This window comes from Scleropages formosus, chromosome 5 (genome assembly GCF_900964775.1).
Source record: "Scleropages formosus chromosome 5, fSclFor1.1, whole genome shotgun sequence".
NCBI lineage: Eukaryota > Metazoa > Chordata > Actinopteri > Osteoglossiformes > Osteoglossidae > Scleropages > Scleropages formosus.
The window spans coordinates 31,302,172-31,319,968 of NC_041810.1; the positions used below are offsets into that span (position 1 = coordinate 31,302,172).

Here is a 17,797-nt window from a genome sequence, read left to right on the forward strand (position 1 = left end):
AAGTGGTTCAGAAAGTGTGTGTGGGCAGCCAATCAGTGTTATGATATAGCAGACCGTAGGTTATGGGAGGAGGTCATCCTTGGGTGTTACAACCGAACTATGGGACTCTGGAAAAAATACGAAAGGTTAACAGGATGACCGTCTGCGAGAAATAAAATGCTCGTGTCTCTTCTCTACCTTGAGCTCCCTGTTCCTCTGGTGTGTGTGTGTGTGTGTAAGGTGAAGTTCCTGTTTTCTCTCTTTGCCTATGCTCAAGGGCAAACGGATGCAACTGAAATATCACATATTCTCCTTATGTCCTCCCTATATGTATAACCAATTACATTGTTCTGTTGTTTAATATGACCTTTTATAGTCTTGTCCTTACACCTCGACTCCCTTTCTAAACCAATGAGAACTTACGTCTTCGTTCCGCAAAATACTATATCATCTTTATGAACATGCAATAAACCTGAGAATTTGGAACGAAACACTCTGCTTGTTCTTGCGTCCTACTCCTCCTAGCGATCACTGGTTTTTGGTGTCCGGACGGCTCTGAGGTGGCAGAAAGCTGATATAGAAATTAAAATAATTTCTAATCTAACACTGTCAAGTCTGGGGAGTCTTATATTGGATATGTTGTAACTCGAGGACCACCAGTACCCAACATATGCACAGACATGACAACAAGTCAATTAGTTGTGTTATAACTGATGTTACAGGAAAACACAGTCAAAATTTTATTGGAAAAAACATATGTAAAAAAAAAAAGTGAAAGGATTTTTTTTTAAAAAAAACACATTCTGGTATTGTGCCAAGTGCAATTTGGCCACAGTTAAACAGTGTTTTCAGAACCAGTACGGGTGTTCTCGTCCAAGCAGCATCTCTACATTCATGGGTGGTTGGGAAGGACCGCAAATGCTGCAGGTCACAGTGACCAAGTCCACCAGCGCTGCCTAAATATAACAAAAAGGAACACAAGTGGAGTAAATACCCTGAGAAATGCTCTTAATGTAAGCAATACACATATATGTATTTTTGTCTAAAAAAATGAACAGGTGCAACCAGAAGAAGCAGTGGTCATAGAGCTCGAGAAGTCATTCGTCTTTCTTGTCGGAGGAGCTCTCCTGCAGAGCGTTGTGGGGACTGACACGATTCACGGGGGGTCCGGCCACTGGCTCCACCGCCTGGAGGGCCTGGTAGCGCTGTAGTTCCAGGTAGGTGGTAAACAGCTTGGCGTACTGCGGGTGACTCATCGCAAACGCCCAAAACTCCTCTGTGGACAGAGGCACAAAGGACAGTACAGCTAGGCTCTTCCAACAGTGGAAAGCAATACCGTGTGTGTGTGATCTGTCTCACTGGGTGTGAACGAGCTGCAGTGCGTCCACATCCCAAAGATTAGTCCAAAGTGACCGGCAAACAAGAGCAAGTTCAGCAATTGATTCTGCCCATCAACAGATGGATGGCTGGATGGATGGTCAGATGGACGGATGAGATCTTTATTAATCCCCAATGAAACAACAACATGAGGTCTGGCTGGCTGAGCAAATTACATGGGCAGAGCTACTCCAGCTGTATGAAATTGGGTCAAACGGGAAGTTACGTCTGAACAAAGCGTAAGACATAAGCAGAACTCACTGTAGGTGATGTGCCCTGAGCAGTCGGTGTCAATCTCGCTGAAGAGGTGAGACACGTCCAGGTCGGGCAGGCCCAGCGCGGACCGGATCAGCGATGAGAACTCATCCTGGGTGATGCTCCCGTCGTTGTCCAAGTCAAAGAGCTGGTTTGGGAAGCAGCAGAGCGAGAGGAGGAGGAAAAGGACCGTGTCACCTTAGGAAATCACACCCTGTACAACACAATGCTGGAGAAAGGGGTGGCAACAAGAGCGGGGCCCGGTTGCAGAAGGCCCACACTGCACCTTGAAGGCCATCTGAATGGTGTCCTCCGTGTTTGCAGGCTGGCACAGCACGGTCACGCCGATGACATACTCCCTGAAGTCGATGGTGCCATCTCCGTTCTGCAGGGGACAGGAGAGCAGCAGAAGAACAGGTGAATGATGGATGGGTCAGAACTTCATAGATCCCCGAGTAAATTATGGCAGCACACATACCGCATCGCAGTGACAGGTATACTGGAATGGCACAGGAGTAACCAAATAACATCCAACCTATATCCCTGTGTATCCGCCATTACCATGAAAAACACCACGTATAAACACAAACACACAGTGTGTACGTATGTATATATATTTATACACACACACACACACACACACACACTTTCTGAACCACTTGTCCCAGACAGGGTTGCAGGGAACCGTAGCCTACCCGACAACACGGGGCATAAGGCTGGAGGGGGGAGGGGACACACCCAGGACGGGACGCCAGTCCATCGCAAGGCACCCCAAGCGGGACTCGAACCCCAGACCCACCGGAGAGCAGGACTGTGGTCCAACCCACTGCGCCACCACGCCCCCTACAATCAGTATGTATGTATGTATGTACGTACACACACACACACACACACACACACACACACACACACACACACCACTTTATTAGGTACACCTGTTCAACTGCTCGTGAACGCAAATATCTAATCAACCAATCACACGGCAGCATCTCAATGCATTTAGAAATGTAGACATGGTCAAGACGATCTGCTGAAGTTCAAACTGAGCATCAGAATGGGGAAGAAAGGTGATTAAGTGACTTGGAACGTGGCATGGTTGTTGGTGCCAGACGGGCTGGTCTGAGTATTTCAGAAACTGCTGATCTACTGGGATTTCCATGCACAACCATCTCTAGGGTTTACAGAGAATGGTCAGAAAAAGAGAAAATATCCAGTGAGCGGTACTTCTGTGGGCGAAAATGCCTTGTTGATGCCAGAGGTCAGAGGAGAATAGCCAGACTGGTTCGAGCTGATAGAAAGGCAAAAGTAACTCAAATAACCACTCGTTACAACCAAGGTATGCAGAAGAGCATCTCTGAACGGACAATAGGTCGAACCTTGAAGCAGATGGGCTACAGCAGCAGAAGACCACACTGGGTGCCAATCCTGTCACCCAAGAACAGGACCTGAGGCTACAATTCGCACGGGCTCATCAAAATTGGACAATAGAAGACTGGAAAAACGTTGCCTGGTCTGATGAGTCTCGATTTCTGCTGCGACATTCAGATGGTAGGGTCAGAATTTGGCATGAACAACATGAAAGCATTGATCCATCCTGCCTTGTATCAATGGTTCAGGCTGGTGGTGGTGGTGTAATGATGTGGGGGAATTTTCCTGGCATACTTTAGGCCCCTTACTACCAGTTGAGTATTGTTTAAATGCCACAGCCTACCTGAGCATTGTTGCTGACCATGTCCATCCCTTTATGACCACAGCATACCCATCTTCTGATGGCTACTTCCAGCAGGATAAAGTGCCATGTCACAAAGCTCAAATCATCTCAAACTGGTTTCTTGAAAATGACAATGAGTTCACTATACTCAAATGGCTTCCACAGTCACCAGATCTCAATCCAATAGAGCACCTTTGGGTTGTGGTGGAACAGGAGATTCGCATCATGGATGTGCAGCTGACAAATCTGCAGCAACTGCGTGATGCTATTATGTCAATATGGACAATAATCTCTGAGGAATGCTTCCAGCACCTTGTTGAATCTATGCCACGAAGAATTAAGGCAGTTCTGAAGGCAAAAGGGAGTCCAGCCTGGTACTAGCAAGATGTACCTAATAAAATAGCTGGTGAGTGTATATACGCTGTATATATGTGTTTATGTCCTACTTTTTTTCAGTAAAGGCTGAATACATACATAACAATCACTAAAATAAACAAGTATCGTGTGTATATTTTGTTTGCCAAGTGTACGGTATGTAATAGCTATGAAACCTGAATGATCAAAAACTACCTCATGTAATAACTAATGTTAACTGTTGAACTAACTGTGTATTTTAATCAGATGTAGTAATATTGAGGGACAGCTGGTAGTGTAGTGGTTAGAGCTTCTACCCTAGGACCTAAAAGTCACAGGTTTGATTTCCCCCCCCCACCAACAAGGTACCTACCCTAAATTGCTCCAGTAAAATTACCCAGGTGTATAAATGGGTAAATGATTGTAAGCATGTGACCCTAACATTGTAAGTCGCTTTGGAGAAAAGCATCAACTAAATGAATAAATGTAATATTTTAGCATATATAGGCATAATTTTTGGGGTCCAGGAATACATACAAATTTTACCACTGAAAATTAAGATAAATATGTCTGATTTCATGGAACAAATTTCTAAGTGTGCATATAACAATAACATTTATATGTAAAGAATAAATTAAAAACAAACATGAGTAAAAATAAGTATTTTAAATACTGTAATGCAATAAGAAATTTGCATAGACAGTCGAGCACGACGATAATTTGGAGTCAAACCTCTGAAATTGCTACCATGAACTAGGATGGAAAGTTACCAGCGACCATGAGACCGTCTTGTTTAAAGTAGCGAACTTTAAGAGAAGACAACAAGGTTCTTCTCCCACAATGCACCACCAGCGGGGAAACACCGGTGAAGGGGTGGCATGGTGTCAGAGCGGCGACGGGCTTCTCGTTGCCACCGGGGGGCGCACTCTTACCCGGTCAAAGAGGGCAAAGAGCTCCTCCAGGGGCGGGCTGACCGGCAGCTTGAGGAAGCGGGCGAACTGCTCGACGGTGATGCGGCCGCCTTCGCAGGAGTGGGCGATGGCCGCAAAGCCCTCCAGCTCCTTCTTCACACTATCCCATTTCAGACTGCATGAAAAACACGCACAATCAGCACGGTGCCTGTTTCCATCAGAGTTCCTCAAAATGACTCAGATGGCATGCGTGCGCCAGGCTGCCAGTGCGTTAGTGCACCTCGAAATGTTGTTTGCCAAAAAATAAGCAGCGAATAGCATTAAAAAAAGGTCCCCCAACAGGCAGCAGGTGGTGAAGCAGAGTTGTCTTTAGGATCCAGGTTTGAATCCCACCTCCTGCTGTCATACCCTTGATCAAGTTACTTACCCCGAGTTGATACAGTAAAAATTACCTTACAGTATGAATGAGTAAATCAGTGTAACCAGCTTAACGTTGCAAACTGGAGAAAAGCGTTCGATGAATTAACGAACACGTTAAAACTGTGAATAAACGAAAGAAGAAACACAGTATCTGGACATCCATCAACGTGCACGCGCAAAACAGCGGACAGAGACAGTGCACGCAGCGGTTAAGGAACTGCAGGGATCCCTAAAATGACACAGCGTGGTGATAGTAAAATTATCTCCAACTGCCACAACCATAAATGAGATGTCTATGAATGATGTTTCTTCTGTAAGAGACTCATAAAAGGAATTCTTGGTAACTACCCAGCTGTACAAATGAGTAACCGCATATTTCAGGTATACCCGATAGTATAGTGGTTTGAGCGCCGGTCTTCGGCCCTGAAGGTCACAGGTTCAAATCCCACCTCCAGCTGTTATATTAAACAAAATTGCTCAACTGTTACTCCTCTAATGTAAATGTTTATATGTCTATATCAAAAAAAAAAAAAACTGATATTCTGATAAAGTTTTATGCAGCTACTCGTGTCATGAACATTGGTTCATGTGGTGGAAACTAACCGGACTTAAGAACCACACGTCTGCATCTAAGTGTCTCTTTCTGCTAATGAAAAAAAAAACAGTGTGTTCATTACGAGATGTACGTCGCTTTGGCGAAAAGCATCTGCTAAATGAATAAATGTAAATGTAGGCCACACCTGTGTCAATGGTAGCTCTGCAAAGCGAAACCCCGAGAGCATTTTCGCAAGGTGCATGTCCGAGCAGACTGCGTGATGCAGAGAGTACTTTACTTGAGCTTCCTGCTGATCTTGGTGAACTCGACGAGGCCAGCCTCCATGGGCAGCGTGAGCTCCCCTGCCGAGATCATCAGGCGGCAATCCTCATACGTGTGGTCTGTCACTGGGATACACAGCGCCCTGGTAACACACACACACACACACACACACACACACACACACACACACACACACACACACACACACACACACACACACACACAGATCACATGCAAGGAAGAGGAACCTGCACAAAACCACAGGGCCTCTTCTATAATTAGTCAAAACGATGCAATCACCTAAGGGCACCAACATTTAAGGGAGCCAAATTTCAGAAATAAAAAATAAATTGTAATACTGGAAAAGGCTAATTTAATATCTTGATTAATAATGAACTGTTTTACTATTGAAAAACAATAAATGCCCTATATACCTATGTAAACGTTTTATGATGCATCGCCACTGCATGTCTTTGCAGTTTTTTGGTGGCATTTCCTGTGAAAGTCAGAATGTGTAGTAAACTGTATGTTTGTTCCCTTGAATTTCAGTCTCAAAAAATAGGTTTTTTTGTGTGTTCTGAGCATATATAAAATACTCACATATGCTGACACTTTTATGCAAAGCAACTTACAATTATTTACTCATTTATAGAGCTGGGTATTTTTTAACTGGCGCAATTTAGGGTAAGTACCCTCTTTAAGAGAAATACAGCTGGAAGGTGGGAATCAAACCTATGGGTCCAAAGGCAGCAGCTCTAACCACTGTACTACCAGCTGTTCAAATAATAATATTAATAATAATAATAATTATTATTATTATTAATAACACATTCAGAAAAAATTATTATATAATACTAGACACATGCAGATAAATGTATTATTATTACTATCATTATTATTATGAAGAATAATAATAAATTTAGGGGGGCGCAGTGGGTTGGACTGGGTCCTGCTCTCCGGTGGGTCTGGGGTTCTAGTCCCGCTTGGGGTGCCTTGCGATGGACTGGCATCTCGTCCTGGGTGTGTCTCTTCCTCCTCCGGCCTTTCGCCCTGTGTTGCCGGGTTAGGCTCCGGCCCCCCGCGACCCCATATGGGACAAGCGGTTCAGACAATGCGTGTATGAACAATAAATTTATGTGCATGTGTCTAGTAAAAAATATTTGTTGTCATATATCTATATATATTTTAGTGTGAGAGCAGACGGCGATGTGACACACGTGGCCATGGTGTTTCTGACGTTGCTGGCGAACAGACATGGGCTTGCCTTCTCCTCCTCGCTGGGGGTGTGTGGGGGGAGGAACTGTGGGAAAAAAAGGGACAAAAGTGACAGTCGGCGGGGGGGGCTGCGTGAATGGCGAACCTTCCTCCGTGATGCCACCTCAACACGCACAATTTTGCGTTTAAACCATGTAATCTGACGGACCGAGAGATGTCTCAGTAAAAGGACCCATGTTCATATCCCACCTCCATCTGCAGTGCCCATGATTAAGGTACTTACCCTGAATTGATACAGTAAAAATGACCCAAAACGGGTAAATCAGTGTACGGAGCTTAACACTGAGTCAACTGTATTGAACAACTTTCCATCCTTATTCCTAATTACCTTTCACCGATTTAACAGTATGAACCCGTTACTATATTTTGGTCGATTTTTAGGATGCTCTACATTACAGCAGCATACCAAATTAAACACAGCTCTGTCTTCTTATTGAGGTAGGGAAAAATGCTTTTTTTGGAAAAAATTTTTCAATTTTGAATGAAAATGTCTCTCTGTGGGCCCGAATATGTGTTTTCTACCTACACAGTCAAAAATCTGAATAATGTATCTGCATAATGAGTAGCAGGGGCCATCTAAACCTGTTTTCAAAAGTAGAAATTACAAATATAAAGGCATGTTTCTATTTCAGAGCAAAGGTTACTAACTTTTTCTGGCCCTTTTGCAGCACGGACAGTGTACACAGTGCGTAATTCCAGAGTGTCCTGCACTGCATCACTGCACATCAGTCGGTAAATATGTGGACAGTGGGAGAGTTTTTGATATATTGGCTCTGTCCTCCAGCACATTGGATCTGAAGCAAAACATCTGTGAAGTTTAACACTGTTAGCTTTAATTTAATGGTATTTACACGTATACCGGCTGAACCACTTAGGGATAAGAGCCATTTATATAGTCTTCGCATTTCAGGGGACGAAAAGCAACTGCTCGGTTAGGCGTCCAGCGGGATCTCGGACGGCTGTGCATCTCTGCATCGTTCACTCATGCACCGACCCTAAAAAACTAAGAAAACCCAGATTTCATCCCATAAGGGACACTTGCATTTCAACTCTGCAACTGAGCTCTATTGCGCCCATCCCTCCACATGGCAACTGTCAATTCCACTAAAAGCTGTCTGAAAAAAAATCAGAATAAGTGTAAAAAGTCAGACTTTCGCGGATTTGATTATTTGCGAGTTTCCCCATCGGTAATTAAATGGGAAATTTTTTTGGAATTTTGGGGGCTACTGCGGAAAATTGTAGATGACGCACGTAGACTAGAAAACGTAAAGTTTTGCAAGTCGTAAACGGATAAAATATCTGTATTATTAATCTATTCTATCATGTACTACCATAAATAAATACACAAATTTATTAAAAAAAAAAGTTAAATTTTGTAAAAAGTTTCAGCGCGCTAAAGAACTGAGGACGACGCTCTGTTTGGGGATGCCCAACGTATAAAATATACTGTTGCACTACAGTGTATTGTTTTACTTTTGTGTGTGTTATATATGGTCAACAGTATTAAGAGTTACGATTTGGGGGGACTGCTGATCTACTGGGATTTTCATGCACAACCATCTCTAGGGTTTACAGAGAATGGTCAGAAAAAGGGAAAATAACCAGTGAGCGGTAGTTCTGTGGGCAAAAATGTCTTGTTGATGCCAGAGGTCAGGGGAGAATGGCCAGACTGGTTCGAGCTGATAGAAAGGCAAAAGTAACTCAAATAACCACTCGTTACAAGCGAGGTATGCAAAATAGCATCTCTGAATGCACAACACATTGAACCTTGAAGCCGATGGGCTACAGCAGCAGAAGACCACACCGGGTGCCAATCCTGTCACCCAAGAACAGGACCTGAGGCTACAATTCACACAGGCTCATCAAAATTAGACAATACAAGACTGGAAAAACGTTGCCTGGTCTGATGAGTCTCGATTTCTGCTGCGACATTCACGGTTTTTCCACTTTCGTGGGGGTCCTGAGCCCTTGACCCCCACGAACACGGAGGGCCGACCGTAATCCCTAGATATAGATACCCTCAAATTAAAGCCGAGGGTGAGCGCTCGAACCTCGCAGCCGCCCCTTTTCAAAGAAAGTGTTACCTCGATGCGGACGTCGGTATACGGCTGACACAGAGTGAGCAGCAGCAGCATCTTCCTGTCAGCGAGGAGAGCGCAGGGAAGGAGAGCGAAAGAGACGGGTGAGGTGTTGTTTCGCAGAACACGGATACCATCAGAACACGTGCCAAACTGTAAATACTCCTTCCATAAATACTGGAAAGTTTTTTTGGATCACATGATAATACAGTTACAGGGAGACTTGCACTTGAACGAAAACACACACACACACACACACACACACACACACACACACCACGGCACCACTTCACAGTAATGATTGTGGCCCTCGGCCAAAAGAGTTTTGACACCACAAGTCTATATACCTCACAGCTGATGGGTGGATCCTTCCACCTCCTCTCCCCCAACCGCACACCACAAGTAGCAGCACCCCAACCCCCCACCGAGAAGCAGAAGTGGTCCAGAAGCCAGTGTTTCACAAGGCCTGGGAGTGCCGAGGTTCTTATTGTGTAACCACCACTCAGCCTGGCTAACCCCTCCACCCGACCCCTACTGTGCACTTCACATGGGTGGGTTCGAACAATGGGTTCAAATGTAGATTTCAATTGGGCTCAGTCTGTGTGAAATTTCAAGTCCCCCCCCCCCCCCTCCTCCTCCATTGTCTTTGTGGGTTGCTTCCAGGCACTCTGGTCTCCTTTTAGTCCATAAACATCTGCTTCAGGTGAAGCGGTGGCCTGTTGTCTGTGTGTGCGAGACTGCCACTGCTATCCCATCCAGTGCATATGGCCTGCATATGATCCAAACCACCATGACCCTCCACTGGACAAGCAGTCGTTGACAATGAATAGATGCTAAAGATCAATTTTAAATATTACACGTTAGCAAGCTCTGACAAGCCAGGAACGGAACGTGGAGTCCCATGGCACCGTTTCCCACCCTTAGGGCTAAAGGCGTGTCTAGAGCGGTCTAGAGCAGGCGAGGGCTCTCAGCTCTGTACCCACTTACGCCTTTGGCCCCTGCCAAGTCCAGGTCACAGTGTCCTTCAGGAAAAAGAAGAAAGCATATAGAGAAGTCAACGGACACCAACTCAAAGGGATGCATCTAAGAGCTCTGTGGAAACGGGGACGTTGGGGATGGACACTGACCAGGTCGTTGGGGTAGCTGAGCAGCACTGGCTGCACTGGGACTCCTGGAATAAAGGCACCTGCAGAAGGGAGCAGCAGACAATTACTAATAATCATTACCATTACCACTAATACCACTACAAGTACCCATTAGCATCACTTTACCAGTAATCATTAGCATAATCAATACCATTACCCTAACATCAAGAATTACTATTACATTACCAGTAAAATTATCTTAACCACTAATCATTATAAATACCTTACATTACCAGTATACATTAGTTACCACTACATTACCAGTAAATTACCACCATTACATTACTAGTAAATTATTACCACTAATCATTACTATCATTAATACGTTACATTACCAGTAACCATTAACATCATAATACCATTATCAGTAACCATGACCAGTGACCACTAGTGTTACATTAACTATAATCACTGCCATTATCAGTGCTATTCAAAACTCACCTCTCCCCATTCTTGTAAGTGCATGATAAAAGTATAATAATATTACAATAGTGTACATGATGAAATAATATAAAAAGTTTAATTTTTTTAATAATGGAAAATCCTTTATGTAGCTACTCACATGATGTACACTTATTCTTTTGGTGGATTGACAAATGGACTGCATGCAAATCACTCCTTCTGTTGATCTAATATACTGTTCTGTTTTTTTTTTTTTTTTTTCTGAGATTTATGTCACTTTGGGGAAAAGTGTAAATGCTTTACTGGTAACCAACAGTGACTCTAGTGATCAGATTTGACACCACATCTGGAGGTGGTGAACTGGGTACAAAACTGTGGCGAACTGGTGTTCTGAAAGAGACACCAATAACGTGCCACATGTTCATGCGTTTTGCTTTACGGAACCAAGAAGGATGTGGTCCCATTTTCATGAAAGGCACTGGAACTGCACCGGCATACTCCGCCTGCGGTGTGAACTCAGCAGGGTGCCGGCACACTTGTGTCTCTCAACAGAATTAGGGAAAGTTTCCTTTCACACTGTTCTGTGGATCACCTTTTTCTTCAGACATCACCTGAGCATTTACATGTATTTATTTAGCAGATGCTTTTCTCCAAGGTGACTTCCAATGAACTCTATGTAGTGTTATCAGCTCACACACCTTATTCACCGTGATGACTTACACTGCTAGATACACTACTTACACTGGGTCACTCATCCATACATCAGTAGAACACACTCTCTCTGTCACACACTATGGGTGAACCTGAACAGCATGTCTTTGGACCATGGGAGGAAACCAGAGCACCTGGAGGAAACCCATACAGACACAGGGAGAACATGCAAACTACACATAGAGTGAGCAGGGATCGAACCCACGTCCACTTGCACCACCCAGGCGCTGTGAGACAACAGCTCTGCTTGCTGTGCCACCGTAGCGCCCCAGCAAGCTGTAATACAGCTCAAAAAGGTGAAGTAGATTCTGCACTTCTCCTAGCGTGCCATCGCGTTGCAGATGCAGTCTTTTGACCCCAAACACGATCAGCAAGCACCGCGGAGCTGCACGCAAATGCACTCCGAGAGCCACTTTAGATCTCTATCTAGATCACAGCTCCGCACATTCAATGACCTTCCTCCCCCATCCCCCACCCATTTCCTCCACCACTACTCATGCTATTCATTCTTCTCGCCAACACTTTGTACCAATAACTACTCGCCATATGTGCCGAAATGTTGATTTCTTTCTATCATAGAGTGACTGCGCTGGTTGCAACACTATTTCATTCTAGACTGTTGTCAACAGGTAATCCTTCACACTTCTAATCACTGCTCTGTCTATTAATTTTATAGTTCACTATAAGCAGGGGGGGGGGGGGGGGGGGAAAGCTGGCAGTTGAGGAGAGGAAAAAAAAACTCCCACTGCAAAAAAGGGGAGAAAAATTTACTTCTTGGGCTCCAAGTGTCAACGGCTGCTCTCCCCTCATAGGAATTCCAATGTGGTGATATGGAACCTGTGTGGGAATGTCTGGATAAAAAATCCACGATGCCTGTGATGCAGAGCTATACAACCTGTAGTGACTAAGGTCCATATCCAGGCCCATAGTTGCTGATCCTGTTGTCGGGTCCTTGGCTTCCGGCCACAGAACCCAGTATGTGTCTCGTAAACACACGCCTACAAGTACGCTTGGACAAAGCTACATGGAAAGCAATAATAATAATAATAATAATAATGATGATAACACAATTCATGATTTCTATGTTGAAGACTGCAAACTTGTAAGGACGACTCAAGTACTACTACAGTTCCCAAAGGAAAGAAAAAGCACGTTATAGTAAGGGCCACACACACACACACACACACACACACACACACACACACACACACACACACACACACACACACACACACACACACACACACACGTCCTGTTTAAAGCTGTTTAAATATTATTCTACACGGAAAATTAGTCTATTCAAAATTGTACTTAAATCTTTCAAAGACCTACTATATGTTGTGGTCTATATTTGAATTTCTCTTTTTATACGGATGGTCCAAATGATGAATTTCCTTCTGCGAGATTAAGTTATTATTTGACCTGTATGACAAGCCATAGAAACTCTGCATAGTTTTTTGGACAACGGCACTTGATAAATTCTGAGAAAGACAGTAATTTATAATCCTCGCTTCGTATTTGTGGATGTTCTCAGTTGCTGTTGCCTTTGTTGAAGTGTTGCTTTTGCCATCTCAAAGATCATCACATGCTGTGTTGCTATTAGTGTCCGTGACCAGATCATTGGCAGAGACCACTTGAGACATTTTTCGCAGAACTGCATCTCGGAGAGTCATCCTGCTACAGGGAACCGGAGGGGGTCCGCGAACCTGAGAGCGCTGCCTCGCCAAACAGCGACGAACCCCGGCAAAGACTGCTTGAACGCGGATGAACACACCCTTCACGCCTCTTCAGCTAGTCCCGGCTGGTCATTTGCATCAGGGCGGCAGATGCTTATCTGCGCGTTTACAGGCAGCTCTCCAACTTTGGGCTGCAGCAACACCCCCACCGACACCAACTGAGAGCTCGTCGTCACCCACCTTGTTTAAAGGTAATCAGACAGGAGCGATTTGTGCAGGTTCCTTCCGGGAAAATTAGAACCTTCAAAGGAACAAAATTAGAAATATGTATTAATAATCTAACTGAAGGCACAGGTGAATACAGAAGCTCACCAAAGGGTGGCACGGTATCTTTCTTCTCCTCCTCCTCTTCCCTGTGATCAACAACACATGGCAAACTTGTAAAAAGTCCTCCCGGTGACACGCTAAATGCTCGATGGCACTTTTGTGCCCACCCTAGGGTACGACGACACGTGACGGATTGTTTGTGAGGTGGGAGGACGGGATGAAAGAGCAGGAGACGTGACACTGCCGTCAGCGGCGTACGGGAGCCAAATCGAACCCGAACTTCTCAAGCGAGCAAAGGCGACACGTTTGTAGCGTGCGGCAGGTAAGAGGCAAAGGAGAGCGGCAGAGCCGTGACAGCAGGTCTCCTGGGTAACACTCCGCAGTCGGCGCTAACGCGACCTGAAAGAAATGTTTGCACACCCTTTCTGTGAGACACTCAGAAAGATCTTCCGAGGTTCCCAAGCTTGTGCCACCGAGCTGCAGATAGTGCAGATGTGCGATGTTTAATGACTCCCCCTCCTTCAATAAAATTATCAGCCAATGTGTGTATTTAAGTTCATGTGAAGCCAACCAGTAGCCCTACTAGTGGTTAGAGCTACTGGCTTTGGCTCCAAAGGTTGCAGGTTTGAGCCCCACCTCTAGCTGTAGTACCCTTGAGCAAGGTACTTACCCTAAATTTCTCCACTAAAATTACCCAGGTGTATAAATGCGTTAATAATTGTAACCTTAACACTGTAAGTTGCTTTGGAGAAAAGTGTCAGATATATGAATAAATGTATAACATACAGCATGACACTTAAAGGGCATCAGTCAAAAAAAAGTGAATGAGGAAAAACAGTAGTGCACCAAGTACGTGTCATTCCTCACATCAGCCTACACTTATAGTATTCTTGAACTAACAAAGAAAAGAAAAAAAAAAAAAAGTTTAAATCCAGGAAGGGCAGTTTCAACAAAAGGCATGCAAGTGGTGGCAACTTCCTCTTGTGGGATGTCATTTCTAAATAAGAGCAGTACGTAGTTACAGGAAGAATAAACATGGGAAATGCAAAACCTCATCTGCTGAACTAGAGATTGGCGGGAGATTGACCGCACTGTGAACCAGGGTACAAATGATCACTATGACTGTGTGCCTTTGCCACAGGAGTAAGCAGAAAGAGTGCAAGTAGACCTGCTACTATCTACTATGTAACTGGGGCAACGGCCTCAGAATACCGAGCAGATAAAAACAAGTATGTTGTTACTCTTGCTTAAAAACAACAATCCGGCAACAGCTTTTTCAGTTATTCCTTTTCCGTTTCAGTTCCACCAAACCTACTTCTGTGAGTAGGTTGAAGTTTGTAGTTAAATCGACAATGATCATAACACACGCACTGGAACGCGGTGATCACAATGTCAAACAAAGAATATCTACAGCTGAACAAGGCAGCAGGGGGCGTCGTGCTTAGAGCTATTGCCTGGCATTAAAAAGGTGGTAAGTACCTTGATGGTACCCTTCATCAAGGCACTTACCCTGAATAAATACAGTAAAATGACCTAGCCGAATAAATTAGAAAATCATTTTAAGTTGGTTTGGAAGAAAGCATCCAATAACAATATAATTTCAGGAAAGTACTGAAAAGGCTTGACTTATGTAAAACCACAAGACATTTAGGTTCCAGTAAAGCCCAAAAACGGGAAAAAAGTATAATTTTAGGAATACATAAAAATCTTTACATTAATCTAAAATCAATTTTCATACAAATTTTGTCACAATCTAAGATTACAATGATAGAAAACAGAACCTGCTGATGAAAAGCATCCCCGTGTCATGATGCTGCCACCACTACACTTCACTGTAGGGATGGTGTTTCTTGAGGCATGGGCAATGTTAGGCACAAAGAAGCCACTACTGAAAAACAGCCACTTTAAAGCTTGTCTGGTGTTTGCCAAAAAATGTGAGACTGGTACAGCTGCGATGTGAGAAAAGGTTCTGTGGTCAGATGAGACAGAGATATAGTTTTACAGGCTAAGATCACAGTGTTTTGTGTAGGGCATACCTAACACTGCCTCAAGAAATAGAACCCCTACAGTGAAGTGCTGTGGTGAAAGTTTCAGCTTCAGACCAGCAACGCAGCACAGATCACCTTTACTGAACGGCACCCTGAGCAGACCAGCAGCAAAGCCAGATGTGTGGCAGGCAGACAGTCATCATCTCAAAGCCCTACATCCACAAGCAGATTCTGCTCCCCTGACCTGCGGCCAGCGGCCTCCAGAAGTGGCTCGGCGCTCAATCTCCAGAATGGTGTTCCTACGGGAGTCTGGGTCCAGGCGTGACACCAGCACTGGCTGGAAACATCGCAGGAACCCTGAAGCGGAGGAGGACACGGGATGCATGAACACGTGTCCATACAACTCCTTCCTGCAGTGATCTTCAGAAGCAAAGCGCCTCGTGGCTAAACTCACGGCCAAAGATGGGCACGGCCAGGTTCTCCGCACGCGACACAGTGGAGGGCAGCCCGGCCACGATGCACACGATGGCATCGAAGTAGCTGGAGTGCGGCGCCACGGCCAAGATGGGCGCCTCAACGCTGCTTGCATGCCGGCCCCGGACCGTAACCCTGAAGCCCATGAAGAAGAAGACCAAGCGGCCCAATCCAACAACCACAATCTGGCACAGGAACCTGGTGTGACAGAATGCAAATCCAGGGTGTAAGGTCACATCCCAGTGCCGAAGAATTTCCAGCCACGATAAGGATGCAGTCAACGGATGGGGGAGGGGGGCACTGCTGTAACGCCGAAGTACATTTTTACAGTGGCAGCTGATGCCCTCGTTTCTTTCATTCAGCAGGTTTCCAGTTTGAGTCCTTAAAGGCACCGTGCTCTAAGCAGGGTACTCAGGATACCGAGGGCCTACAGTAAAATGCTGTAACAAGAGTTAATGTGCGGAGACTGAATACATACAGTAAGTAAACATTCTGGACTTTTGCTGTTAAAAAATATTTTCTGACAAAACTGCCACCTTAAAATAACATTTTGGAAGTCAAAGCTGTGGAATAAAAGTATGGCAAAGAATAAAACAGCGAACAAATTGTGGTCGAGTAAAATGACAGAGCTGGTCGAGGGTGGGAAAAGTTTTGCAAGGCGCTGTAAATTCCTTTGAGAAAATTACACTGCTTTATGGTTAAAAAAAAAAAAAAAAAAAAAAAAGTATTTCATAGAGTAAAAGTGACCTTCACACCGAATTCACACAGGATCTAGAGTGTAACTTCTGCTCTGAGGGTGGATTTATGGCGCTGGGAATTGTGGGTTGAAGAGGTGGACAGGTAGAGGTGAACAGGAGAAGTCTGACAGGTGGAGGTGGACAAGTCAAGCTTACCGTCTCCATCCAGTCATGGGCTCCACGGTGCCCTTCAGGGGGTGTAGGAAGGTGGCCACCACAGCCAGGGGCCACGCCAGGAGCAGTACCAGCAGGAGGCAGAGGCAGCGCAGCGGGACAAGGAATAGGCCCAGCAGGAAGCACTGCGGAGACAGTGTGCACACACTTTTCTCCAACACGACTTCCAATGAACTCTATGTAGTGTTGTCAGCCCACACACCTAATATAATATAATTCACCAAGGTGAATTACACTGCTAGATACACTACTTACAATGGGTCTCTCATCCATACATCAGTGGAACAGCATGAACAGCATATCTTTGGAGTGTGGGAGGAAACCGGAGCACCCAGGAAACCCACGCAGACGCGGGGAGAAGATGCAAACTCCACACACAGACTGAGCGGGGATCGAACCCACATCCTCTCGCACCACCCAGCCAGGCGATGTGAGACACACACACACATAAAGACACTCACTCTGAGGAGGCGCGGCGTGCTCAGCTGCAGCTCGCGCACGAACGGGTTGATGACCGCCGGGAGGACCAAGGACTGCTGTCGGGGTAGAGCGCTACCGCCGGTCGCCCTCTCTCTGGGCTGCATCGCGACTGTGTGCGGAGGCGAGCACGCAAAGCGCGCTCACGCCTCATCTCCTCCGCATGCTCCTCCTCCTCAGATCTTTGTCGTCACGCTGCGGGGGTCTCTGGCGCTCGCGCCCTCTAACCACACCCCCTCACAAGGGATTAATAAGCCGCTAATCGGCTTTATTTCACCCCAATGCAGATTAAACATGTACTGTCCAGAAGGTGACATTTTTAATTATATAAAGCGTTTAGGTTAATATTACCGGTAACTACGTGCGGTGGCGTTCTAAATGAAAGCGATACAACGGCGCGTGTGTGTGTGCGGATAACCGTATTAACGAACCTCCCTCACACGGGATGTACAGACGGCCATAAAACAGATTCCCCGGAGCGCATGCGTAGTTCGTATGCGACGCTGTCC

The 17,797-nt window shown here is 45.2% G+C and overlaps 1 protein-coding gene across 1 annotated transcript; it reads right to left on the reverse strand.

The window, feature by feature from the left end:
• Positions 1-813: 813 nt before the first annotated feature.
• lpcat2 (lysophosphatidylcholine acyltransferase 2) lies at positions 814-17,525 on the reverse strand. The gene is made up of 14 exons (XM_018742188.2): positions 17,273-17,525; positions 16,794-16,936; positions 15,881-16,098; positions 15,671-15,783; positions 13,352-13,412; positions 10,305-10,363; positions 10,165-10,199; positions 9,184-9,238; positions 7,042-7,124; positions 5,841-5,966; positions 4,609-4,762; positions 1,898-1,996; positions 1,618-1,759; positions 814-1,255 (listed from the first exon to the last, which is right to left on the reverse strand). The coding sequence occupies exons 1-14, from the start codon at positions 17,393-17,395 to the stop codon at positions 1,077-1,079; spliced, it is 1,590 nt and encodes a 529-aa protein (XP_018597704.2). The 5' UTR covers positions 17,396-17,525; the 3' UTR covers positions 814-1,076.
• Positions 17,526-17,797: the final 272 nt, after the last annotated feature.